The following is a 23809-nucleotide window of genomic DNA, read 5'->3' as shown; positions in this document are numbered from 1 at the left end:
TTTCTAATTTTTTATCATATGGGGAAATCAATATTGGTAGATTCAGAAACAAAGAATAATAAAAAATAAGTTAGTAGAAAATATTTCTTTATGGCATTTTTTTTAATTTTTAAAGATTAGCTTGTTGATGAAAAATGTATTATTTATTGTTATATGGATTTCATTATTCAATTTGTAAAATAAATTTGCTAATTATCCTTTATGTGGCAAGAAAGTCCACACTTGTTTCAAATCAATTTAATTAGCATTCCTGAAATGTGTATTAAGGAAGTGATGTATTCACTCACACTTTTGAAATTTTTATTTATTTATTTATTTATTTTATTTTTATTTTATTTGTTTATTTTTTTTGTGAGAAAGATCAGCCCTGAGCTAACATCCATGCTAATCCTCCTCTTTTTTTGCTGAGGAAGACTGGCTCTGAGCTAACATCTATTGCCAATCCTCCTCCTTTTTTTCCCCCCAAGCCCCAGCAGATAGTTGTATGTCATAGTTGCACATCCTTCTAGTTGCTGTATGTGGGACGAGGCCTCAGCATGGCCGGAGAAGCGGTGCATCGTGCGCACCCAGGATCCGAACCCCAGGCCGCCAGCAGTGGAGTGCGCGTGCTTAACTGCTAAGCCACGGGGCCGGCCCCTGAAATTTTTAAAGGGACAAAAAGCAAGAATTTAAAAATGACTGGGCTGATTCCACCCTACCCCTTTGTTGCTCAGATAAACTCATCTTCAAGAAACACTTTCTATAGAAATGTTTCTCTAACAACCACAGCATTCTCTTTCACTGGTAAATAGCATTTGTTGCCTTTGTCTTTCCTTTGGCATTTATCCCATAGAGTCCTTCATGGTGTATTACAGTTGCATATGTTTATTTATAACCTAGGATGGAATCGTTAAAGTCAATACCAAAGATAAGCCTGGATGTGATAGGATTTATGTTTGCAGAATACCAAAACCTTGTTTCTGAAGCAAGGTACTGCCCACGGTCCAGTCGATGCGTTTACCAGCTAGGAAGAAGGAGATTCTTACTCTGATCGATATTGGCTGCTTCATGGTGGCCATATTGATTAATTACTTAAGCTCCACATTTCCTACGTCATTCACTGACTTTTTAACCTTGAACTTGTTGCTTAGTTTCTGATTTATATTGGTAAATGTGTGATATTGTTACCAGTAATTTGTAGAATTTTTGTTAGAAAAAAATGAATCTTGAGTAATTTTAGTTGTTGTTATAGAAACTATCTTAAGGTTGACATGCTGAGATAATCTAATTTAGAGGTCTAATAGACCTCCTCTGTGATGTTTAGCTCGATAACTTGGAAAACCTTTGGAGAAAAGTGAGGCCTGGTGCTCCCATTTCCCATTTTCAACTTTAGACACTCTAGGGCAGACGACAGAAAATTATATTAGTACAACATTTGCTTAAATGCCTTATTTCCGCACATAGTCCATGACTGATTACTTTAATCCTTGTGTACTAAGAAAGCACCAACAGAAGGACTGACATTTATCCATGCTTTAAAAAGTCATGAGCAATTCTTCCTTGGCTAGCAATTGATCTGTAATGTCAATGTGGCTTGGATTTTAAGAGGTCTCACTGCCCATTTTGAAATGGAAGGTGAAAGGTGACTCTTCACTTTCGAATGTCTGATGAAAGATTACTTTATTCTCACAAAAAAAAATATTTGTACTTAGATGAAATGGTACAGAATGTTACAGTTCTCAAGTGTTTAATTCCTTCTCACAGAAATTTCAAGGGAACTTATGATGCATTTGGCAGGAGCTTTCTCTAGTTCAATCAGGTTGCTATGGTAAACCTATTATTTTAGGCAAAAGAAGACTGTGTTAGTAAAGTGCAAATCTCTTTTCTGTTTTATGTGAGCCTCTAATTACTCTCCAACTATTGAGCATGTACTGCAACTGTGGGTTTTACCATTTTAAAAAGTGAAAAAAAATAAGGTCATGGAGAGTGTGCCTGCTGTTACCATGCTGGCAGGTGCATTTGATGATACAGTGCTCTTCTTAAATAACCTCGTTTTGGATCAGGAAATACATTTTTTTTTTAATAGAGAAATGGAACAAGAAAAGAAAGGAAAAGATTTTATGTGAGTAATTGAAATGCAAGTCTTGCAACATGTGTTTTATATAAAAATCTGAATAATAATATCTAGTATTTATTGAGCACTTACTATAGGCCAGGCCCTGTACTATGTACTTTATATGCTTTAGAACATTTAGCCTTTACAATAATCCTATGTTATCAGTATTATTATTAGTATTATTCCCATTATGCAACCACAATAAATGATATTTAACCTATTCTTCCAAGGAATCATATTTAATGGTAGATGTGCAAAGATTAAAATCCAGATTTATTAAAGTGTATGCTTTTAATTGTATCTGTGCCATAAAGCTTATTTCCTTTCCCTTTTGCCTGGTTGATATTTAACAAACACTCTAAGACTCATCCCCAAGTCACCTTTGCCAGGAACCTTCTCTAAGCCTACAAGGTGTGTGTGCTCATGTATTTTACCTTTACTCCCTCTACTATTCCATGTTTTTAAACATCCTTCTTAATTTTATATCTTTAGTATCTAGCATGATACTTAACTCATAGTTGATATTCACAGTGTGTTTGTTGAATGAATGACTGAGGGAGTGATCAAATTAATACAGATATTCAAGGTTGATGAGCCTGGTTGAATCCATTCTTGAGCAAGAACGCATGTGTGTTCTCTATGTGGTGTAGTTTGAAGGAAGTTAAAATCATCCTCCAGCTAGACACCTCAAATGTGAGCATATAGGTAGAAATGATTTGTGTGTGTGTGTGTTGTTTTCAGTTGCAGCTTCTGGAGATGATTTCAGTCTTTAACAGTCACAGTTCAGGTCCACACATCTACCATGTGGTGTCTGAAAATTCCAGATTTTCACTCCTTCACAAATGCACAATCATGTTACTGGTGGTAATGGAGAAGAGAAGATTTAATTGGTTGTTAACACCTCATGAAGTATGCTTTTACCCAGTTAGTTAATCAGAGGACTGTCTCCTGACTGTTAATCCGTGAGGCTAGTGGTAGTGTTGCCTTGTTTATCTTTGTATCTCCCCAGCTAGCATGGAGTAACTACTCACTGCTGATTTCAAGGCTGTGCCCTGTGGAAATGAGACCTTTAAAAGAGAAGTTTGAAGAGAGTGAGGGAAGGAGAAGGCAAGCTCTAAAGCTTGAGAGACTTGTCATGGTTAAGATTGTGCAAAAAAGGAATCCAAGAAGAAAAGAAATACTGGGAAGAAAGAGTGAGTGTGTGTGTGTGTGTGTGTGTGTGTGTGATATTGTGCAGAGTGGTTGGGGGCAAGGGAGGGAGTAGATGGTCAACAGGAGGACTAGGAGGGAAAGGAAGAGGATGAGGAGAAAGACATATATAGCCTAAAAAACAAAGGTTGTTGTCTTCACAATTTCACAGTTGGCCTTATACCAGTTTCAGAAAATTAGCCTCTACCAGAGATTAACACCTTTTCTTCAGGCAATGCTTCCTGGTGTCTCTCCATTTTCATTAGAAAACAGTCACCTAAGCATTCTTAACTATTATAAAGGGCAGATAACAGTAGCTATAGAAATGGCTGAGGAATAAGAGATTACCTTCCCATCCCCTCCTTACTCTGTGACCTTGAGAGACGACCTTTGGATCCCCTGTTCACTGTGTGACCTTGAGCAAGTCACGTACTATCTCACTCTCAGAGCTTTATTTTCCTCATCTGTAAATTGCGGGGCTACTTGGACTTGAGCATCCTCCATGATTTTTCTGTCTCTAACAATCTCCAATTTTGTGAAATAATTAAATGATTATTTCTACTGTAGCTGCACTCCAGCAGGGTTAATAGGGATGAAAACTAGTGAAATTACTAAAGAAAGTTTTGATCTTTCAATTTCTAAAAATGTGAATGAGACAATATACCTTTTAAAAAGGTTTCAAACTACTCTTTTTATTTCATCTTATAATTTAGTGGTACAGAGTTATGCTATATGTAGAATGAAAGTCCTACTTTCTCTTGCTTTAGTATTACAATAATGATATTTTGTCTGCATATACCTTGCAGCATCTTGTGGGCAGAATCCAAAAAACCATAAATGAGAGTTTCTTCCAGGCTATGTCAGGTAAAATATTAGTAACTTAAAGATTTCAGAAATTTCAAGTATTTTAATGAACCAGGTGACTTCCCAACAAAGTATAATTATTTTAAATTTGCAGTTTATTTCCATGGGATTTACTAAGAGATATAAATAATTTACTATCAATAATGATCATCATGTATTATTTCTATTATAAATGATCCATTTTTGTCCTTGGTGTATTTTTCTTGTGGGTGTACATTATTGGTTATTTATATATGTGCTCATGTATGTAGTAATTTTTACTTATCTGTCTTATTTGTGCAAAGATTTTGTCTCAGTTTATTGTTTATGTTTCAGTCTTGCTTATGTTATTTGTTGCTTTAAATAAACTGAATATTGAATATTTTATGGTTGAATTTATCAATGTTTTCCTTTCTGTTTCTGGTTTGTTGTCACGTTTAGAATAGCCTTTCCCACCTGAGGGTTATGAAAACTCCCTCCTATATTCCTGTCTAGTATTTTATGTTTTAAACTTTTATATTTAAGTGTTCAATCCATTGGGAATTTATTTAGTTGTAATGAGTTAAGTAAAGAGACTGACTATTTTTGCAACATGGCTCACCGATTATACCAGCCTTGTTTCTGGAATCATCCATTATGCCCAGAAAAGTATGTAGCATATTAATTTATAGCATTATGAATCATTATAAAGTAATCACACCCCAAACCATGACCCAGGTGCAGAAATAGAACAATGCCAGAATCCCAAGAGTGCCCCCATGCCTCTCCTCAGTTACCGCATACGCCCTCCCCTGAAAAGATGACCATTATTCTCACTTTCATGGTAATCACCTCTACGCCTTTCTTTAAAGTTTTCCAGCTAAATATATATGCCCAAACATGGTAGTTTTAGACTTGCCTGTTTTGAAATTATACCACCAAACAATATGCGTTATTTTGTGGCTGACTTCTTGCACTCTACATTATGTTTTGAAGATTCAAGCACGATGTGGCAAGTAGTGGTGCTTCCTTCATGTTAGCTGTTGTACAGTGTTTTAAGAATTTGACTGACATTTATCTATCCTATTATTGATGAGCATTTGGGACATTTCTCCTTTGAGACTATAGGAATAGTGTTGCTATGATTATTCTGGAATATCTCCTGGTACAAATATGTATACTTTTCTTCAGGGAATATAACCAAGAATTGAGTTGCTGGTTCATAGATTATGCATATTGACTTTACTAGATAATGTTAAACATTCTCCCAAAATAGTCTACCAATTTATACTTTCACTAGCTGTAAAAAAAAGTGCACTGTGTTTCCAAATCACTGCCAAATCTTTCTACGGTCAGTTCTTAAATGTTTATTAATCTGATTGGTTTGGGATAGAATCTCATTGTGATTTTAGTTCGCATTTCCCATATGATTAAGAGGGGAGCATCTTCTCATAGGTCTGCTGACCATATGAATTTCCCATTAAAATGAATATTTAAAATTTTTGACCTTTCAATTTTATTATAATAATAAATTTTTAATTATGAAAAGAAGTCAGTAATGTTGCTCAAAATAATTGTGTTTAATATTTGGCAATATCCTTCTTCAACATTTTTATTTGGTGTTAATACTTAGTGAAATGAAATAAGCTATACAGGATAGCAGAAATTACAGATTTACATATCTTTTGTTTAACATTATACTCCCATATCTAATCAAGTGCTTCACATAAAATAGATTCTTAATCAATATTTGTTGAATTTAATATAAGAAATATTTTGGAGTAAATGCATCAGGGTTTTACATTTTAATCTAGTACTTGTAGAAAATGTATTCCAAGGCAAACATATATACATCTTTGAAAGATGTTTAGCTATCTTAATGGTTATGAGAAAATGTAAATTTATATTAAATGAGATAAATTTTATTTATTTATTTTGTTTGGGTTTTTTTTTGTTTTGTTTTTGTGAGGAAGATTAGCCCTGAGGTAACATCCATGCCAATCCTCCTCTTTTTGCTGAGGAAGACTGGCCCTGGGCTAACATCTGTGCCCATCTTCCTCCACTGTATATGGGATGCTGCCACAGCGTGGCCTCACAAGCGGGCGCGTCGGTCCGCGCCTGGGTTCCGAACAGGGCCACCAGCAGCGGAGCCCATGCACTTAACCGCTAAGCCACGGGGCCAGCCCCTATTTTATTTTTTGAAATGATTAGTTGTGCATAGAGCTATAAACTCTGCCTTTTGTCAGTGTCTTGATTTAGAGTTTTTCTTTATTTTATAGAAGTTAAGCGTCAAATTTGAAATGGTTAAGTAAAATCTATTTTAATAGAACTTCTAGATATCTGCCTTGGTTCATTACTCCTCTTTGCTAGAGTATAATAAGCCTTAAAATATAATTCATAGGGATTGCAGTTCCTTATAAAATGATGTCATTGGACTGACTTTGTGTATGTGTTTAAAGATTATCTGCTTTATTAAAATTTAATAGGAGTGGGCAGACTCAGTGCAGAGTAAATTTCAGATAAGTTTTGATTGGATAATATTGATGATGTTGACTGCATTAATTTCTCAGACAGTTATTTCTACCCTCTCCATCGATTCCTGAATTGTATTTTTAAGAATTACTTGGTTTATTTGTATTTCTTTGAGTATATCTTTCTTTAGATTTTTTTCTCAATTTGTTATATAAAATGACACTTATTAATGCTGGACATGCAAGCTTCCATTACCCTTCATTCTTACTTATGAGAATTTTAATTTGATAGTCATTTGAGAAGCCACAGTTATATCTTCATAGCATTAAAATAGTCATTGAAATAATAATATCATTTAGTAAATAAAGGAAAGAGATTGGACTCAATTTCTTATTTAAAAAAAAGGCAATAAAACAGTCTGTATGTCAGTGTTTCCTACTACATCAACAGAGAACTTTGCTGGCTGCTAACACGATATAGATCTCACCATCAGTCTGGAACATGAAGAACTCACTATTTATGGTAGGGTTCAGGCATGTACTACTTATCTAGTATGAAGCTTGCATTCAATGATCTACTAGTGATGTGAACAAAGTACTATGGAATCAGAGAGAGGGAGCAGTTCTGCCAGATAACCAGACAGGGATGGCAAGGAAGGTTTCATAGAGGAGGTAAGATTCCAGCTGGCTGTTGATCACTAGGTATGATTTTATAGAGAAAATGGTGGAGTGCACAACAGAGAGAAGAAATGAAGAACGCAAGTAAAGTCTCTGAGCATGAGTGCATTGTGAACATTGGATATATGCTTGGAAAGGCGAGTGGGACCAAGTGTGGAGAGCTCTGTTGAGGAATTGGATCTCTGCCTTGAAGGTCACATGGAATTATCTCTTGAAAGAGGATTATGGTATTATAAGTATTTAGGTAATTAGGTATTATAGGCAAAACATATTATAGGTATGTTTTAAGAAAGTGGATTTTAGGAAATTTCAAATTGAAACGAGAAGAATAGTTAATTAAAAGAAGGAAGGAATCAAATACATCATCAGGTTTTTTTAAGATTTGGTGACCAATTAGATGATGGTGACTTTCTCTTAGATAAAAGGACCCAGAAAGAGGAGTAGGTTTGTGAATAAATATGATGAATTTGTTATGGGACATATTTCATTGATGAAACTGTGGGAAACACAAATGAACATGGTCAGTCAATTGGAAATGCATATGTATTCCAGGAGAGACATCGTATTCTAAATTTAAGTCCTACCATTAAAGCTCATGCCTTGTGTGATTATTACTAAACTATTTACATGCGATTATTGTTTAGTGCATCCATTCAATAAATATTGATTCAAACATTACGAGGACATATGAGAAGTGCAGTTAATACTGCTGGTGTTTGTGAAGGTGTATGAGTAGGAGGGTGCAAGCATCACAGATTTGGTGAAATTTACTTTGGATCTTGAAGGGTGAGTGGAAATTTACCTGGCAGGTATATGTCCTGGTAGTGACCGGATCAAAGTTGTGAACTGAGACAGCAAAATCATGCACTTTAGAAATGTGGACTGCATGAAGAATTTATTCTTCTTTACATTTCTGTCTGCAATAAATTAGCCTTTCTTGATGTGTGATTTTTTACCTTTCCATCAGAAGCTACTGTATCCTATAAACTATATTAGGATTTCATCCATAAAGTTACTCCAGCTAATAGTTGCCTTAATATATTATTTAAAAACTCTAACATATACAAGGCCAAAAAAAAAAAAAAAAAGAATTGCAAAATGGCTAATTATTCTCTGATATTTGAAAAAAAGTTTTTGAATTACCATTTATCAGGGAAAAAAATGTACCTAGGAACAATTATTAACACTTTACTGTCCAATTTAATAGAAGAAATTTAAGATAGAGACTATCCACGATGTAAACAGTGAAATGTAGATATTTGAACACATATGCCAGTATTGAGTTCTTCCTGTCCAAAGAGGCATAGAAACCAATAATGCATATTCAGGAAACTTCCTGTATGCCTTAAAATGATAATAAAATTGTCACCATAAATACATATGCCTCAAACTTAAAAATCGATGTTGTCTGTGTAACTGGGACGGTATTACTTCTCGAGAATAACGTGGTTGATGTTTCCCCCATCTGTTCATGAAGGGCTAGTTAACCGTACCTGGCCATACTGCTGATGGTCCTATAGTTTGTCTCTTTCTCTCCACAGTCGGAATTATTGTTATCATTCACACATCCACCCAAGATAAGGGCTAGCATGTTTATGGACACCAGAAGGTAACTGGGGCTCAGAAAATCTGGGTTCTAGCACCAACACTGCTAATGTCTATTTCATTGGCCTTGGGCAAATCTTTTAGCCTCAGCATGCTTGAGCTTCCTCACCTATGAAATAAATTGCGGGAAGCCGTGGACCCTCCTGACATTTTACAAGAAATAAATATGTGCTGGCTTATGTTTCCAGGGAGAGATCTGTGATCTGCCAGTTAGAGTTCTTGATTGCAAACAACAGAAACCAACTTCATTAAATGGGATGAAAAGAATTTGATTAGAAGGGCTTAGGCTCAGGATGCCAGCTTGGACAGTCAGCTCCTGCAGCACCGCAGGGAAGCAAGGCACTGCCAAGAACCAGACCCTGCCACCCTCACTTTTCAACTCCAGCTGCTGTGTGCCGAGCTCCACCACTCCTGGACACTCGCTGCTATGCTGTCGCACTTGTCACTCTGCCACAGATCATGTGCCTTTGCTTTTACCCTCAAGAATCAAAGCCTAGCCTAAGGGTGTGTGGTGTGTCCCTGCTCTGTTTGCCATGGCACAGGAAGAGGGAATATCATTGGGGAAGAAGAGGGCGTCTGCATCCTGCTGAACTTGGAACCGCCTCCAAGTAGAAAGAGAGACTTGTTGAAGGGCAGCCAGAACAACACTATCTATTGCCATATCTTTCACCAGATTCTCAAAAGGATCGTGAGCCTACCACTTCTGCCAGAAAAGATTATGAATCACTGCATTAGATTATCTTTAATTATAGCTCTGAAATTATATGATTCTAAATACTAATTTTCTTTCCCCCATCATCTACCAACTCAGAACTTCTTTAACAAGATACAAATGCAGCAACAGAATGACTAACAACATTGCAGGGTCAGCCCTGAAGCATCTTATGATCATTTCAGTGGGTGTGTAATTATGATGGTTGGGCTAATGACAGAGAGTAACAGATGTCTCCAAGTAGTGACCCAGTTGAATTTCTGGCAAATCAGTACCAATTTCTCAGACAAAAGGAATATACATTCTCATACAGCCTCCTGGTGCTGCATTATGAATATATTAGGATGCACTATGGCTTAATGATTAGGTGCACAAACTTTAGGGTTGACAAGAATGGCTATAAATTTTGAATCTATTCCTTACAAGCTGGTTCACCATGGAGAGTAACTTGGCCTCAATATGTCTCTGTTTCCTGTTTAGTCAAATGATAGTAGTAATCCTAGTCAATGTGTGGTATGATGAAAACAAAATGATGGAATTTGAGGAATTATAGTGTTTGATGCATAGTTACAGCTCAAGAAATAATGATGAAAGTCATCATAATGATAATACTTAAGGAATTCCCAAACTATGAACCAAACTCATTCCAAAAAATGTTTATACTTTTAAATTTTAAGTCAAGAATAATAAAGATGTTTGGGTCATGTGCTTTTAAATATGTTCCATGTTACAATGAATTCTAGGAACCGTAAAACTGATGCCAAACAATCACTAAAATATCACATTGAAATGTACCTATGAACATTTTTTTCTTATGTGGCAGATAGACCCAAAATAAAAATATTTTTTAAAATGACCACATTATGCTAAATTATGTCAAAATGTATAAAATTTATTGAATTATGTTAAATGGTATCATCAAACTAACTTGCATATGAAATACCCAGAGATTTCAATAACTGAATTATTCTTCAAAGATGAATGAAACAAAAAGTGGAAAGTAGTAAATGTGAATGACTTCTGAGCCAGCAATTGTCACGTTAGCTCCCGACCTCACTGGCATTTGGGCTTGACCTTCAGCCTGCCGTAGGGAGGTAAGAAGAGGTATTTGCTGAACTATTATCAGGTACAGCCTGGAGCTGGACCGTGAGGTCTGGCTATAACAGTGTGCTCGTTTCCTTTGAAAGCCTGGCTGAGTCTGTGATCTCCTAACACTTGTGCTCTCGCCTGATATTTTGCAGGTAAATGTGAATGTGGCAAATGCACCTGTTACCCCCCAGGAGATCGCAGGGTGTATGGCAGGACGTGCGAGTGTGACGATCGCCGCTGTGAAGACCTGGACGGGGTGGTCTGCGGAGGTGAGCCATTCTTACAGCCTTCAGTTCCCTGCGTGCAACTTGCTTCACCTGCCTTTCTTGTTCTACTTATCCTTTAAAAAAAAAAAATTGTTAAAAAGAAGATAAAGAGCAATATACAATTAGACCTAAAAGCAATATACAATTAGGTTTGTAATGACTTTTGTTTTCTTGAACTCTTGATTTAGGGGTATGTGAAAGTACACAGTTCACTATTGATAAAAGACTGTTGAGACCAAACTAAGTCCTATTAAGGTAGTGAAAGGCTTTGCTGCAACTGAACAGTTTAAAATGATTTTTGTTATCCTACTAACAAAATCTGATAGGGGAAGTAAGTATCACCTACAGACTTGACAAAAAAGCAGAAAGATTACACTCTAAGTTTAGTTATGAAATCGCAAGAGACATACACTCAGTTTCCATGATGACTCTGAGACCCAAACAAGACCTTGCTGAAAATAATAAACAGTGCAAAGAAAGAATGAGGCAGATAGAGGGTAGTCAGCAAAAGTCTGAGCTTCGTCCAGGAGAGGGAATGGGGTCAAAATTATCCTCATATTTCAGTCTTGCAAAACTTCATACTGTAGAGATGATGCTTGCTGATTACACTTCCTTCCAGGTTTCCAGTATAATTGAGGTGATCTGGCTGTGGAATCATACTAAAAGAGTATAACCGTATCTCTTCAAAATAATTATCATAATGCAATTGGGCACTATTATTGGGAAAAAATCCAAAATGCATGTACAACTTATCAACAGTGGGGACACCATCTATCTCTATCATCTATCTGATATCCTTGTATATCTCTCTATCTATTCTCTCTCTAAACAACTATAAAACATTTGCAATTTAATCAAAAACACTTTCTTCTTTCCTTTCTCTGTGAGCCGAGGGAAAAGGCCCTTTTCAACAACTGTTGTGTCGGGTGGTGTTTCTCATGCAGGCCTCATGACAGCCACGCTAAGAGATTGTTCCTACTTTCTTCATTTCACAAGTGGAAAAGTGAGTGAGGTTCCAGGCATTAATGCCTCATAACCAAAAAATGGCAGACCCAGGATTTGAGCTCTGACGTTCAGTTCACAGAACTCTCTACTACAGTTTTCCCCACAGTGACATCAAACTGTTTTGACTTTATGTCAATATTCTTTTTAGTTTAGATTCTCCCCTCACTGGTGTTAGTTACCAGAAATATCTAAGCAAATTATAGTCTTTTTTGTTGTTGTTGTTAAGTACTTTATATATATTAACTCATTTAATTCTCACAACGATATGTATAAAGCCTTCCTGACACCTAGCAAGTACCGTATGCATGTCTTTGCTCTTATTATCATCGTCATTTTCTCTCTGACATGCAGTCTACCTCACATGGGTCTCCTTGCCCATCTGCTCTGGCGACTTGGTTGAAATGGTTGATATTGTAGAAACCTGTTACATCTACATACCCATTAAATTATATACCACTCTCCCCTTAGTGAATCTCTCTTCTCTCCAACTCTGGAGAGGAAATCAAGGATGAACACAAATCTATATATCCCCCTGTTAGATGAGATCAAACGTTTACTGGGTAAGTGAGAAAGCATCTCACCGAGTGATAATTTTTTAGACTAATTCTTGACTCTGCATGTCTACACTCTGTATTTTGTCCATCTATCCAGAGTTATCTCTGCCACACGGAGAACTGACTTCCATTAGGCAAGCTAGTAAAAGACCAGTATATCAACCAGAACACCAATTACTTGATACACAATAAGACATGTAATTGCCCAGAGACTAGAACTCTTTGTAGAGAAAGCCTGTGGAAAGTAAGATTCTGAGATAAGAATTTGGCTGCAAGTAATTTATTGGAAAGGTGAAGGAGATACTGGTGGGAGAGTGGCAAAGTGTGGCAGGAAAGGGAAGGTGGCCAGTTAAGATTGTATTATCAGTCCAGTTACCGCTCTGGTCAACTGGAGCTTCATCCCAGTATGGGGGATGAAACTCTGGGAGCCCAAGGAAAACACATAATTCTCATATAGCCACCAGTCATTGGTTGAGGACTGCTTCTAGGAGACATTAACTCCCCTGCCACATCCAGCGTGCCTCACGGGTACAGGATCAGAGCAGGCTTCTGTGGCTGGAGAACACCTTGGGGCAGAGAACCCCAGGTGGCCCCAGGTAGGAGTCACCAAAACAGTAAGGATGATATTGGTGGCGCGTGACTGCAGGCGCCAAAATATACCTGCCAAAGGACTGCAGCTCTCATGCCAGGTGGTCTGAGTATCTTCTCTGGATAGTGCAGCAGACACACCAGCACGTTCTTATTCTTTAACAGTATCTAGATTTTGCTGAGCATCCAATCCAACCTTTCTTTATATAGGATGTAACACAACAGCTTAGACAATAACTGTAGACATGCTGATTCACCTTATCCTCCTGGCATATCCTTGGTTACAATTTGGGAGATCTTTACTCACACATTTAGAGATTAATTCCTAGGTGGTCCATCTTACCTAATATCGATGATACCATGGAACTTCATTATCAAAGGACGAATGTGTTTTCACGTTTAGGGAGAACTTTGCTGCTACTCCTGTGAGCTCAAGGAAGAGACCCACCCTGCAAGCAGCAGACAAATAGTAGCCAGATTTGCATAGCATCTTTGATCACTATAATTGGATGAGTTCTCTCAATGCTTTTTCTTAAATTTTAGCAACCATCTCTAAGAAATCACCTGTGCATTTAATTTCATATGGAAAACATTTTATTGACCAAAAGATCTCCGAATACTTTTCAAGTGTGTGAAGGAAACAAGTCCTGGAAATTTTCCTTGAAAATATTTTACGTTGTTATTCTTAAGTTTCACTTTGATATTTGAATAATGTCCTTGAGAGATTTGAGGTTAGGGTAATACCAGTATTTTAAAAGTTGTCTGTAGGTAACAACAATTTGTTTCACATACCTTCTCCTGCTTCACGGGAGCTGCTTGAACTAACCAGCCCAGGTGACAGTGCAGGCGATATAGATTCTTCTTTAGCGCCTATGCACATATCTTTACACATTCCAGTGAGTACATTTTTTGCTTCCTTGTCATTTGCTTGTGAATCCTTACTCCTGATGGTCAGGCCTATTGCTCGGAGGGGCATAGTTCCAGGAGGAAGAGGGAGAGATGCCCCCATCAATGGCCTGATCATGTTTATCCTAAGTAACATAGAGCTGGAAAAGCTATGTATAATTTACAATCCACACAAACACTCTGTTTAGTATTCCTCAACAAGATACAGTCTATTCTTGTTATTCATGGTAGTTACGGTCTATAAAGTTGCTGTGAACACTGAATAAGCGAGTACTGAATCATTACTCCTAAGGGAGTTACAGGGCTAGGCTCCCAGCTCTGGTCACAGCATTTTCATCAACTGATCAATACATAACCTTGTTTTATGTGTGTTTCTGTTTAAAGACACCTTGTGTAATACATAGCTGGTTCATTAATGTTGAACTCACAGTCAATAGCCCTATAACTCGTGCCTGAACGAAGATTATGTAACACACATATTTTTCTCCTTAAGGCACATCGCAACATTTTGGCTCTTGGGAACACTAGACAGCACTTCAGCACCACACTTAGTGCTACCCTTAGGCCATCTTAAACACCGAAATCACCAACACAAAGCATAAAAATGCGAAAAGCACGACTTAAATATACTTCGAAAGGACACTTGTTTACAGTGTAGGCGCTGAAACAAGAAGGCAGAGTGTGACCTTCTTTGACCTTAACTGGGCATGTGAATTTCAGGCAAGTCAATTTTTTCGCCATCCTGCCTGTGTTCTCAATGACCTGGAAAGCTTTGCAAGTATTGATTTTGGGAATACAAATAAATTTTAGGGAGTAGGCAAGTTTTTGAATACGGAATCTGCGAATAATGAGGATCAACTGTAATTCTTGTTCTCACAGACAATCATCTCCCATTATAGCTTTGTATTTGGCCTCAAATTGTGATTTCTATAACACAACTAATAAAGGTACTGTGATTCTAATTCCTCTATTTTCTGAGCATTGCTTTATGGAAGGAATTATTTGAGGCTTGGCTATTATAGTGTTGAATTTCATTTATGTCTCAGCTGTTCTCTAGAAAGAAAATACAAGAGACACGCCATTAATTAACATGTTTGAACCTATAGTAATTTTAGTGCTAAAGTATATAGCATACTAAACCCATTGATAAGGAGATCACAAGTTCCCATGCCTTTCATGAACATTTATGTAAATGTACTTTAATATTTAGAAATATAAGTGGCAATATAGGACAGTAGTTAAGACTACAGACATGAGGTTTTCTTGGTTTCAAGCCTGGCTTTGCCACTTACTACCAATATTACCTGTGGCAACTTACATAACCCCCATTTATCATCCATAAATGATGATCATAATATACCTCTGTTGTAGGGTTATTGTGAGATTAAATGAGTTAATGCATATAAAGTACTTAGGACTATACCCAACCCATAAGTGTCACATACATATACATTAGATATTATTATCATTAGTATTATATGCATATAGAGAGAGTGACAGACATAACTAGCTCAGGCAGAATTTTATGCTGTGGATTACTGAAAACTCTACAGGATATATACAGAGCTCCATGTTTGCTTATTAATTCTTTTGTAACAATAATTTACTCAGAACTGTGACTGTCTGGCCTTCAATTTTGGACAGCATGGATGATTTCTCCTGTCTGTTCTTTTTGCATAAAGCAGTCTTTCTCCTCACACTTGGCACTGAGCTACCAAATCAAAGTGGCCACCGAGCATCTCAGAAGTACTTTTAGTAGCTCTTACTCAGCAGTGCACCTTCCATGGGGAAGATCCCGACGGATTTGCCAAAGCATGGTGAAGCACAATTAAGAAGACACTGGCCATCAGGGTTCCTTAAGCCGTAATATGCATTACCAAAGTTTCTGTGTTTCTCAGTTTATCTGAAAATATCCATTATCATAAGAAAACCTCTCTTCTTATTTAGTAATATTCTATCATATATATAGCACATAATAATTAAATCAGCAAATACTCATTGCATATTTATTCCATGTAAAGCTCTGCACTGCCCCTCAAACATACACATGCCCCTAAATATTTTTGATCTCATTGATGCCATTATCTCTGACTGGTATGCTTGCATTCCTCTTGGTCCAGTCTTAAACCTGTGGAAACTTGCTCTATCACCAGCCATTCCACTGACTCTCCCTGAGGTTAGCAATTCCTATTTGCTCAGATCCTGGTTTTCAGTTCTCATTCTACATGACCACTTTTTACCGTCGAGTTGTAGTTACTCTACTCAAAACCCCCATGAAATGGTCTCCTCCTTGGGCCTTAGCAACGCCTCTCCCACCTGTGTCTTCTCTAATTTCTCTCATAACCACTTAATTTCTTTTTCTTGTTAATCTCCAAGAGCTTAATGATAAATCTTAGTATTTCCTTGGAATTGCTTTTTTGGGGATGTATTTTCTACTTGCTACTTGTTGTCCTCAAATAATCTCAGCCTCTTCCAAATTCATCTTTAGGTCAATGTCTCTCAAGATGATTTCTTAGCATCAGTCATTCCTCTTGGCTCCCGACTCTTATTTTCAAATTCTAATTAAATATTTAAATATGGAAATTCCTCCAAATTCTGCATGGATGTAACTGAAGTACAGTCATGCGCTGTATAGCAATGTTTCCGTCAATGACAGACATCTTATGGTGGTCCCATAAGATTAGTACCATATAGCATAGGTATATGGTAGGCTATACCATCTAGCTTTGTGTAAGTACACTCTATGATGTTCACACGATGAAATCACCTAATGACGTAGAATGTATCCCCATTGTTAAGTGACACATGACTGTAATAATTTATTTCTTCATTAATTCAACAAATATTTATTGAGCTCTCACTATTTGCCAGCACTGGAGATTCAGTGGTGAATCTTTTGCAGCTTATGATTAAGCTTGGAAGGGCAGATGTTGACAAAGAAATGACAATGAGGTGAATGGTATGAAAAGAGAAGCACTAGTTCAATGGAAACATACATGATGGGGGAATTGAACATAGACTGGAAGCTAAGGAAGGCTTCTCTAATGCCTTCCTATCTGGGTGATATCTATATGATACGTAATATGTGCTTTACACGTATTAATCAGCTAAGCATCCCAACAACCACAGTTGGAAGTAATAGGATGCATAGAATTTAGCCACTGAGGAGAGGTGGATGTGACACAGCAGTCACAGAGAACAATGTGTGCCAAGGGATCTGGGGGAAAGGGAGAGTGACATATTCAAGGAACATTTGAGAACCAGAGAGAAACTCTACGTGATTGAAGATTAGAAAGCAAAGGGGAGAAGGGTGTGATATGGTTTGTAAACTCTGTTAATGATTTGGGGCTTTATCAAAGGATGATAGGAAGCCATAGAAGGGGTTTAAACAAGGCAATCATATGCTCACTCTATTTAAAATTGCCTCTGGCTGCCGAGTGAAGTCTGGATTGCTGGGAGGAGTATGTGTTTGTGGGGTTGGTGGGTGAATATGGATGTTAGGAGATGAGTCCTGGTGAGAGATGAAGGTGGTTTAGCTAGATGGAGGACAGGCGATACGGAGAAACCTGGAGGTGTTGGAGAAAATAATAGAAATGATGTGGACGACAGGCTAACAAAACCCTTTACCTTGATGCAAGAGACTCTGCTATCTGTTAAATTCCTAGCTCTGGTTCCCTGGAAATAGATGAAGATGGTATATGCCAATGTTACCAAGCAACATTGCTCATGCTAATAGTGACCTATGATTGATCAATTTCAACTAGATTGGGAAGGATTATGAATGAAGTATAAATGTCTGATGAGAGTGCCATGCTTTTGGCTTCCATGAGTGCTAAAGTCTGCCAACAGGCATGTCCTTTGTGGGGTTTCTGGAAGCTACACTTAAGAAATCATTAGGAGAGATTTTGGCTCCTCTGGGGTATAAGCTTCTTCAAAGCCAGAGAATCCTCAACATCTGTGCAATATGGATCTCATTTCTGTGCATCTGGGCTGTATTATCTGAAGAGAAGGTAATCCCCAAACCACTACATTGAGCTGTCATCCTCATGCACTGCACTGCCAGGACTCCTGGGGAGAGGAAAGCCTGATGCTGTCCTGCTGCCGGGATGTGGTTCCTGTCCCATATCCTTTTAAGGAGATTAGTGTCAAGTGTCAATCTAAATGCTTAGATGAATCTAAGAAGAACTCCCCAACCCCTGTCCCAGGAGTACAAGCAGCATTTATAGAAATTTATGATTCAAAGATGTGAATGAGAGACAGGGTAGAATCAAGGATGAATCCCAATTCTGGTTTGAGCAGTTAGATGGAGGTGAAGGAGACTATGCATTTGTTGTACCAATTGTCTCCATTTATTGAAAATATGATTTCTTCATGGAGTGCAATACAGATGGAGAAACTCAGATGTATTATGATTTTGTTCCTTTTACCTGACATTCTATTCCTTATTTTCACTTCTCCTTCGAATAACTCCTCATAGGTTTCTCATATTTCCATCATTTTTCCAAATCATCTCCTTAAGGAAGCCTCTCTGAAATTATTTTATACTTCCTTAATACTGCATAATCTTCATTAAAACATCATGACATTTTATTATGATTGTTCTTGTGTCTCTCTTCTTCAAGTCTGTGCAGTTCTCATGGATGTGATCAAACTCTCTCTCAAATTATTGTATTCTCAAACTTAGGATAAAGATTGATGCTCAAGAAGTTTTTTGGAATAAATTATAAATTAAAGGAGTCACAAATAAGAGGAGGGGACAGAGAGAGAGACAAGGAAAGACAGAGAGTGATATTGATTCCAATTTGGGATCAGAAAATTCTTCAAGTTGGAGTTAACATTTGACTTGAGCCTTGAATAGCTAATATTTGGACGTGTGGAAATTGGATATGAAGAACCTTTTAGGCCTGGGAGGCTGAGCAGAGGCACAGAAGTGAAAAATATTTGATATGTTGGAGGAATATATTTATTTCATTTTCTTACAATGATATCTTTCTCAGCGGCTCTTGAATCCATCCTCGGGAAGGATTTTTTTTTTTTTCAAACTATTTACTCATTTAACATTTATAATATACGTGATTTTTCCTACATTTATTTTACTTTGCCCATCTTTAGCTATCAGGACGTTATAGAATACTTTGAAATTAATGTTTTCTTTTTCAACATTTAAAAAACTAAAAAATATAAAGAACAAAATAAAAATCACCCATAAATCCATCATCCAAAAATAATATTTGAAGAAATTTTGTTGTACTATTTCTTTCTAGGTTTTTTTTTTTTTTTTTTTTTGACTCTAGATATATAAATCTTCTTTGGGTATTTTGGTATTTTGTCTAGAGAAAGTCCATATTCTGTGGTATGCTCAGTTGCTTTAGTGTGTGTGTGTGCATGCACTCTGCTGCATTTTTTCATAGAAGATTTAAGTGAGTGGAAGTAGCCGTTTTCTTTCTATCTAAGTGCGACAGTGCCATGCAGCAAGATGAATGTGAACCTCATATTCAGACAGACCAGGATGTGGATTCTGGCTCTATTTCCTATTAGTTGTAGTAACGTGGACAGGTTATTTAGTCTCTCTGCCTTGGTTTACTCATGTGTACAATAAGGACAGTAATGCCCACCTATTGGCTTTATGGTGAGAACAAGACATAACAAATAAAGTGTGCCTATGGGCATACAATGAACACCCTATGTATGTAATGGAGAGTAAAAGATTGAAGTGTCCATCTCCATAACAGGACAAACAATACATCTGTCTTAGATACCTCGAATCACTAGCTACAGAGTGGTTTGGAAAGAAGTTGGCATCATACAAATCAGCAGTTCTGTGCCTCAGGGAAGGAACAGCTAGTTTGTTCAAAGCATTTAGTCTCCCTACCATGTGGCAGCCAGTGGTGAATGAATTTTACTATATGGGTGTATAAAATGCACTAATATCCTCCCTCTGTTGTGGCTTCAGAGGAGAACAAAATTGAAAATCACTAATTTGGGTAATTTTCTCAGTTCACTACAAGACACTGAGCCATAGTGTCCTTCCATCTGGAGGGATGAACTAGAACCCTGCATACCCAGTGTGTGGCCAGAGAGCAAAATGCAGGTCCCTGACTCCAAAGCAGGTACTGCCTGAGCATTTTAGCAAACAAGAAAATAAGTAAAACCAAAAATATCCATAAACCCACCTAATCGGCAGGTGCATGAGAACTAATAGCCAATGCTGTTTATTCACCTTCCTAACAATAACACTAAAGATGATTAAACCAATTCCGGTAGGCTGGGATTAATTAGCAATTGTACCTGAAGGTGAATGTAAGCAATTACATAATTTTAAGCAGTTCAGTTTTGATTACACCAAAATTACAACCTGAAAATGAGAGTCATGAAAATGACTGGCAAAAAGAAAATCAATATGAAGTGAGACTGTTCTTCATTTAATTAACTTATTGGTGAGTCATGTTCAATGATCATAGACCACATGTGGACCCTCTCAAAACATCTTTATTAATAATAAAAATTTTATGTGACCTTTAAATGCATGGATTTTTTTTTTTTTATCAGATAAGTCACTAGTGAAAGAACATGTTTTGTCCAGAGTGATAGTCCCTAAGATGTATTCATTTTTTAGCGGTATATGATTTTAAGATTTCGTAAAGAAAATATATCCTCGGGCTGGCCCTGTGGCTTGGTGGTTAAGTGCGCGCGCTGCGATGCTGGTGGCCCGGGTTCGGATCCCGGGTGCGCATCGAGGCACCACTTCTCCGTTCATCCTGAGGCCGAGTCCCACATACAGCAACTAGAAGGATGTGCAGCTACGACATACAACTATCCACTGGGGCTTTGGGGGGAAAAAATAAAATAAATAAAATCTTTAAAAAAAAAAAAAAGAAAATATATCCTCATGTAGGCTCATGTGTGTTTAATTGTTTTAGCCTAATGTAAGCTTAATCAGAGGACTCCCTCCTGTACTCCATTTACCCAGGATGAGAATAAGAAATGGACTGCTGACTGCTTTTCTTCTTTCCTCTGTGTGCCTAGAACAGCTGCCTGTGAGTCCAATTTAAGAAACAAGAAGGGATAATGAAGAGCCGCCTCTTAATTACACAATCAGTTCACATTTCTTCAGGGTGTTCTTTAGTTCGTAACTGCAACTTGAAGGGGTCATGCAGCCTGAGAGTATGAGAGCAGTGCCCCCCAGGCCCTGCTGGATCTCTCACGTTAAGGAAGGCCTCAGACCACTCGCTCAGCCAAGCCTTTCCTAGCCGGACAATATAGTCAGTGGTGGGATTGTCTTCAAGTTAATCTTAAAATCACAAACCTCTTTCCTGAGTTTGTAAGTGTACCAGCTAGGACTGTGTTCAGCTATAGCTAATTGACACATATAATAAGTCTGCAGGTGTCACTCCAGGGATGGATGGTGAGGTGACTACCTGAGAGCCATCAATGTCCCACATCCCTTCTATCTTCACTTCCACTCTGTCCTTCCAGTATGACTTTTATTGTCATACTCATAGAAAACCTCCTGTTGTGTCCATCTTCCAGCAAAGAAGAAAGGGAAGGAAACGGGCAAAAGGCATATGCTGGCTGAGTCTGTCCCGTTTCCTTTGGAAGACAATTGCTTTCCTGGAAATTTCACCCAGGAGATTTTCTCTCGTATCTCATTTATTAGGGCTATGATCCTAGGGCCACCTCTAGGTCAAAAGGAGCCTAGGTAACCAAGCATTTTCCAGATGGATGTATTATCACGTCCTCAGAAAAAAAAAAAAAAGGCAGTTGACCTAATATTAAGGAGGGGAGAAGAGTATCAAGCAGGCGGTATGTAGTACCTGATGCAGTTAGATCCATTCACGGGTCAGTTTCCTCATTGAGAACCATCAGTGCAGTATTTTAAGGAAATGTCTCAGAGCTGTTGAATTTCATCGTCTAGTGCAGCACTGTCCAAAAGAACTTTCCAAGATGCTGGGAATGTTCTATATCTGCATTATTCAGTACAGTAGCCACTGGCCACATGTGGTCGTCAAGTACTTGAGATGTGACTAGTGAAACTGAGGAACTGAATTTTAAATTTTACTTAACTTTAATAAATTTAAAAAGTCACCTGCGGCTAGTGACTACTATATTGGACAACACAGGTCCAGAGCATTCTTGGTGAATAGTTTGGTGTGTGGGAAGGGAAGAGAATAGGAAGAAAAATTACTGATGGGGTATTAGATGGGGTATCTAGGAGAGGATGAGTAACACTGGAAATGAAAATGGAAAGGAAAAGTACTCACCTGTGCAAAGACTTGGGAAGTCAGGTGAAGGCAGATTTAGTGTACTACAAATGGTTCATTAGGCTAGGTCTCTCTATAGGGTCATTCTAGAATGATCTATTGTACACTTTTTATACTGAGATGACTTATCACTGTGGATTCTACCACCAAGCAGAGACATTGTTCTTACTGAATGGTATGTATAGATGATTCTCCAACAGTCCTGCCACCCCTGAGTGTTCCACTCATAAGCCCAAGTGGCAAAACGGTAGGGTTGGTCCAGCAAAAGCTGACTGAAACTATTCTTATGGTCTTTTTTTTTTTTTTAACTCCAACTTTCAGGAACATTCCTCTCAGTAGGCCTCCATTATGGAATACTCTCCTTTGTCATCTTACAAGACAACATAGTCATCTTATTTCCCTTCTACTTTACATTAAGTGGATGTTCCTACTTGTCTAGGTCCTCCTTCTATACCCTAGCCCTAAATATAGGAGTTTCCCAAGACTTATTTCTCCCTACGTAGGCTCATTAACTTCCAAAGCCTTACGTGCCATCTACTTTTAGGAACTCCAGGATGTATATACCTAGTCCTAACCTCTCCTCTGAACACTAGGTTTCTGTCAACTGCGTTGTTTGTGTACCAAAAGATAAACACCTCAAAACCCAGGAGTCAATGGCAGAAACAAAAGGAAAAAAAGTGCGAGATGTAAATCCAAGCCTCCTGCTGTTTTTAACTTCTATACAATAATAGACAACAGTACTTACACTTATATCTGTTCTTATTAGTAAGCAGAGAGGTACAGAGAAACAGTAATATAATACTGGATGACATTCATATGGAAGTTAACCTTTTGTTTTTATTAGTAAACAATAGGAGAGCAATCAATATAATGTTGCATGCAATGGTAACACGTGCCTAGCCTTGCAAATTGGTCTGGGTGTCACTGTGTGCACAATGAAGAAAAGCACTAAGACTCCGTACAGATAAAAATGCAAATAAAAATGCAAATGAGGAAGTATTTTGTATCAGGAAAGGATGGTAAAATTCCATTTTAAATTGTTTCAAGGTTTCTTTCTCTTGAGTCCCTCTCCTATGCTACATTTGAATGTATTATGTTAAGCTAGAACTCTGTCGAGAAGTTCTTTTAAACAATTACATGCCAAATTGACAATGTATAGAGGGAAAGTGTGTTTGCTTGAGAGAAAATGAGATCCTATGGTTTACATATTTCTTTCTTAAAAAACTGTGATTCGGTTGGATATTTACCCATCGCCTCCTCTCACCTCTCCCTGTGATTGCTCCGCAGGCCACGGCACGTGTTCCTGTGGTCGCTGTGTTTGTGAGAGAGGATGGTTCGGAAAGCTCTGCCAACATCCCCGGAAGTGCAACATGACAGAGGAACAAAGCAAGAGCTTGTGTGAATCAGCAGATGGCATATTGTGCTCTGGAAAGGGTGAGTATCTCTGCCAGAGCTTGGACTGGATCCCTGTTCTGACACGTGGTTTGTACAGCAGCATGTACAACCATCCTTCCCAGACTGCGCTTTGCATGAATGAAAACCAGCGTCCTCTGCTTGTACCAGACTTCA

At 37.8% G+C, this 23809-nt stretch overlaps 1 protein-coding gene across 2 annotated transcripts in view; it reads left to right on the top strand.

The window, feature by feature from the left end:
- Positions 1 to 23809, top strand: part of ITGBL1 (integrin subunit beta like 1) — a 1366350-nt gene that overhangs the window by 1333284 nt on the left and 9257 nt on the right. For both annotated transcript variants that reach the window (XM_087435888.1, XM_087435887.1), the window contains exons 7-8: positions 10813 to 10929; positions 23528 to 23674. In XM_087435888.1, the coding sequence (XP_087292014.1) occupies positions 10813 to 10929; positions 23528 to 23674 (264 nt within the window). The remainder of the gene's footprint in view (positions 1 to 10812; positions 10930 to 23527; positions 23675 to 23809) is intronic.

The sequence above is a fragment of the Ceratotherium simum genome, chromosome 10 (assembly GCF_057802395.1).
Source record: "Ceratotherium simum simum isolate JZ-2026a chromosome 10, ASM5780239v1, whole genome shotgun sequence".
NCBI lineage: Eukaryota > Metazoa > Chordata > Mammalia > Perissodactyla > Rhinocerotidae > Ceratotherium > Ceratotherium simum.
Note: the sequence above shows the minus strand (reverse complement) of the source record. Positions and strands in the feature narration are given on the sequence as shown.